Consider the following 4384-nt stretch of genomic DNA (forward strand, 5'->3'; position numbering starts at 1 on the left):
AAAATTCTTACTACTTCTATTAAAACATGTGGTGTATTACTTGTGTTCCGGTTACCATTAAAAATTTATCTATTAACACACCACTCATCAAATTTCGATCTCTTCTTAATCAAATGGCAAGCATACACGTGTCACCCAAGTAACATCGGTAACGGTAGCGGATCACGGTTTTGAAAGAAAAGCAAAGGTGCGGGTCGGTGTGAACACGTGGAGCACGGAGAGCAGCCAGATCGGATCGGAAACAGTCCGCTGAGCACAGAATTTTTCATTGTGATCGAATACGACTGATACACAACTTATTTTATATAAATGGTAAAAATAATTATTTTTTTTAATTATTAATTTTTTAATACAAATATCTACACAGACTACACTGACATATAATATACAATTCTTTATCCACCACACTGAAAAATCTTTGAAGCGGTGAGCAGCTTCGCACAAAACCCCTCCAAATAGCAAGCTGACTTGACGTCAGACCCAACGAAAGTAAATATCCAAAATATCCCGGTAACTAACCGGCCAAGGGATCTCCCGGACTCCCGTACCGTATAAACTTACGGTCTAACTACCTGTATACGCTCCGAGATTTTTTCACGAAGTTTCTTACAGAGCTCGTGGCTTGTATATATAGCACCCAAAGAGTGACGCTTTCTCTCCGAAGCTACCCTTTGTGAGCTTCTCTAAGAGTGCCTCGCCGGAAAACTCATCATTTTCTCCCGACCTTGATCTGAAAACGCACCGGATTCGGCCGGAAAATTGAACAAGTGAGTTCAGTTTTCATGGAAATGCTTATTTTACTGCTTAGGGATCTAAGTTTTTGCTGTTTTCGTGTGAGATCTTTTGAGTGGCTTTGGTATGCGCTTTCCGGATCCGATTTTCCTGGAAAATACAATGAGCGGCATGAAAACTTTCGATTTTCCGGGAAAATTTGGGAATATTCTCACGTGCATGGCTGATTTGATTTTTGTTTGTTTTTTACAGGTTGAAGAGTGAGTCGGAAGCAACAAAGGCAGAGACTTTACAGATCCGATTAAAAAATTCGAAGCTTTATATATACAAAGCTTTTTGCAAATCTATCAAATTTTTTCACATTTTTCTCTGATCTGAAAAGCAGAGAGAAATGGTAGTGAAAGTTGCTTCGACCTGCTTGCACTGGTCGCAGCCGATCGTTCCTCGCTCGACGCCGTCATCTCAAACCCTAGCCTCCTCAATCGCGTCTCCTTCCTCAAAACGACGTAACAGAGGAGGCGGCGGCGACGGCGGAGCTCAGTTATGTCTCCACGTCCACAGCTTGAACCGGTCGGCGTTGTTCGGTGCTCCGTCGACGAAGCTGAGCCGGTCCCGGTCCTGGTCCTGCGGCTTCCAGAAGTCGAGATTCCGGTCCATTAGACGAGCTTGCAGTGCCAACCTGGACGCCTTCTCAGACGAAGAGTTCTCAAAGAAAATTCGAGAGCTTGCTCTCCGATTCCAGCTCGCCGACAATTTTGACGGTGAAGATGACCTTAACGTTGACGGAAACGAGTCGGATTCGGAACCGGAGGCGGCGAATTCTGATGACAATCACGGCGTCAGTGAGTCTGCAACGAGAATGAGATTTGAACAGAACCAAAGCCGGTTCCAGTTGCCGCTCGATCTAGAGCCACCGTGGCCGAGCGATTGGCAGCGGAGGGACGAGATTGTCCAGGAGGCGAGCATCGAGCGGAAGGCTAACAGCTTCGATCTTCCGCTCTCGCTCCGAATCATCAAGCGGAAGATGCAGTGGCAGGATGGTTTCCGAGAAGCAGGGGAATCCGCGTGCTGCTCTGTAAAAAAAGCCTTCTCTTCCATGGTGTTCATAATCCGAGAGCTCCATAGCTACACCTTGCAGATGAGAGAGATTCTGTTCTTCGAAGATTTGCAGGGGATTTTAAGCAGGGTGCAGAAGGAGATGCAAGCTTCGTTCGTCTGGTTATTTCAACAGGTCTTCTCTCAGACGCCGACTCTAATGGTGTATGTAATGATCCTCTTGGCGAATTTTACTGTCTACTCATTAGGCCACAACGCCGCCATTGCCGCCGCTCCGCCCGCCGGGTTGTATGCCAGTGCAACCGAGTCTATTTCAGTGGAAGAAGTTCAGACTCAGAACGATAAATTGGATAACCCCCAATTTGATTCTTCCAGTAAGTCGTTTTCAGTGAATGGCAACGGCAAGACGACATCCGTAGGCGGAAACAATGGCGGTGGCGGGAAGGTCCGACCGGTAGGAAGCGGCACAGACGGTGATGGCCGGTTTGACCGATCCGACCAGTACCGGACAATCGTCCCCGACGGGGCTTCCCAGTTGTCCTCATTAGGGACAACAAGAGAAGCAGAGTCGGTTTCGGGGCAAGAGAGCAGGGAGGAAGAGCTGGCTCTGTGGAATTCAGTAGCGGAAGAAGCTCATCAAATGCGGGGCGTAGAAGAATCCCTGGATCACGAAACGATGCAGAGATTTGTTTCGCCGGTGACGGCGAATATCGAGGCGGACGACTACGCCGAGTACTTAAGAACTGAGCTTCTTTACCAAACGGAACTGTCCAAGGAACCTGGCAATGCTCTGCTTCTTGCCAATTACGCGCAGTTCCTCTACCGAGTTGCTCATGATTACGACAGGTACTGTTCCATTTCATCAAAAGTCTCATAGTTTTAGTGCTTAATTCTAATTTTCATGTCTAACAAATTGAGTTCTCTTAGTTTAGTTGGTTTTAATGTTCATGTCCATAAATTTGTTGGGTGATTAATATTAATATATCATGGTACGAATTAAAATTTACGTGTCTTCGGTCGTTATGGTCTCTCTATAACACGCAGTTTAACATTAATTTTTATGCTAATATTATAAAATATGTTGTCAAAAATATATTGTGAGTTCTTTTAAAAGAGTTTCCGTACTATTTCTGTTGTTACGATAGTATTGAGTTCAAATCTGATGGACGATTTATCTTTCTTTTTTTTTTTCCTTTCATTTGTCGGGGTGTTTAAATTTGGTGATAGTATGATGGTGAAATGTGTGGTAGTCTTTCCCTTATTTAGCAAAAAAATCATTACAAGTTTGGTCAGCTCACGCGTTTCACATGAAAAATCTTTGCTTTGGCTTCTTAGTGATTAATTGATAATTACGTAAATTAGTCTGAGCTTAAAGTACAAAGAGTCAAATACAAGTGTTTGACTTTTATTGGTGATTTATTTAATAAACAGAGCTGAAGAGTATTTCAAGAAGGCAGTAGGGGTGCAACCGCCGGACGCGGAGGCGTACAACAAATACGCGACGTTTCTGTGGAGGGTTCGGAACGACTTGTGGGCAGCGGAGGAGACATTCTTGGAAGCCATTTCGGTTGACCCAAGCAACTCCTTCTACGCCGCCAACTATGCCCATTTTTTGTGGAATACCGGTGGCGAGGATACGTGCTTCCCTCTCAACTCTGCTGAGACTGATGCCATCGAAGATGCTTAGTAAATAAAAGTAAAAAAAACCCCAAACAATAAGAGAGAATAGTATAGAAGAGAAATATGGAACAGCGAAGCACAAACTTTCATGCAACTGGAAGTTTACTATGACAATATTCTACATCAAATGCATGACAATGCGTATTGAATTTGTCATGTTGACATTCCCAATGTATGTAAGTTTCTCTCTACAACAACGCCGATGAGCAGAGCAGCCACCTTCCGTTCATTTCCAATTCTATTTGTTTTTTCGTTTTATTATTCCTCAAGTTTTGGTGGGCGGTGGCAAAATGGGGTGGTGGCGTTTGGGGCGGAGGGGAACCACGTGGGCGGGGACGCACTCACATGCGCGGCAAAACGGCAGCAACAATTGCAGTGAGTTTGGCTGATGAGCGGGAAGTGGTCGCGATTGGGGCATGCACGGTTTGCTTTTGCACAGATCATAATGTGTATTTTGTTAATTATATATTTTTGGGTTGACACAATGACTTGGCAAAAGTGCAATTAGCCACCTTGTTAATATGTGCCATATTTAAGTTTACTACAATTTCTTCCAAAATTTTAAATATTACTGTGTCAATGTAAGCACTTGTTTCTCGTGCACTTTGTTTACTAGCATCGGCCATTGACCTCCTCCTCCTCACTTATCTTACGAAGCTCTGGAAAATTCTGCGATTCACTTTAATTTTGTTTAGTGAAAGTACCCTTTGTCTTAAGAAACAATGATGCCACAATACCACAACAAAAGTGGCTAATGATGCATGGGAGATTGAGAAGGAGGGTCTCTCCCAATCTTAAGTGAGGGTCAAAACACTTTGAAATGCAGAAATTATACGATATATAACTACTTATTGCATTATATAACTTGCAAGAGAGATTTTGTTGTTAAATTTAGAATACACTAGTTCTTTGTAAG

At 43.7% G+C, this 4384-nt stretch overlaps 1 protein-coding gene across 1 annotated transcript; it reads left to right on the top strand.

Moving 5' to 3' along the window:
• The first annotated feature begins 432 nt into the window (after positions 1-432).
• Positions 433-4032, top strand: LOC103960770. The gene is made up of 3 exons (XM_009373252.3): positions 433-767; positions 985-2634; positions 3220-4032. Exons 2-3 carry the CDS (start codon positions 1124-1126, stop codon positions 3473-3475), a joined length of 1767 nt encoding a protein of 588 aa, XP_009371527.2. The 5' UTR covers positions 433-767; positions 985-1123; the 3' UTR covers positions 3476-4032.
• The last annotated feature ends 352 nt before the right edge of the window (positions 4033-4384 follow it).

This window comes from the organism of the source record quoted next, unplaced genomic scaffold (genome assembly GCF_019419815.1).
Source record: "Pyrus x bretschneideri cultivar Hongxiangsu unplaced genomic scaffold, Pyrus_bretschneideri_v1 Contig39, whole genome shotgun sequence".
NCBI lineage: Eukaryota > Viridiplantae > Streptophyta > Magnoliopsida > Rosales > Rosaceae > Pyrus > Pyrus x bretschneideri.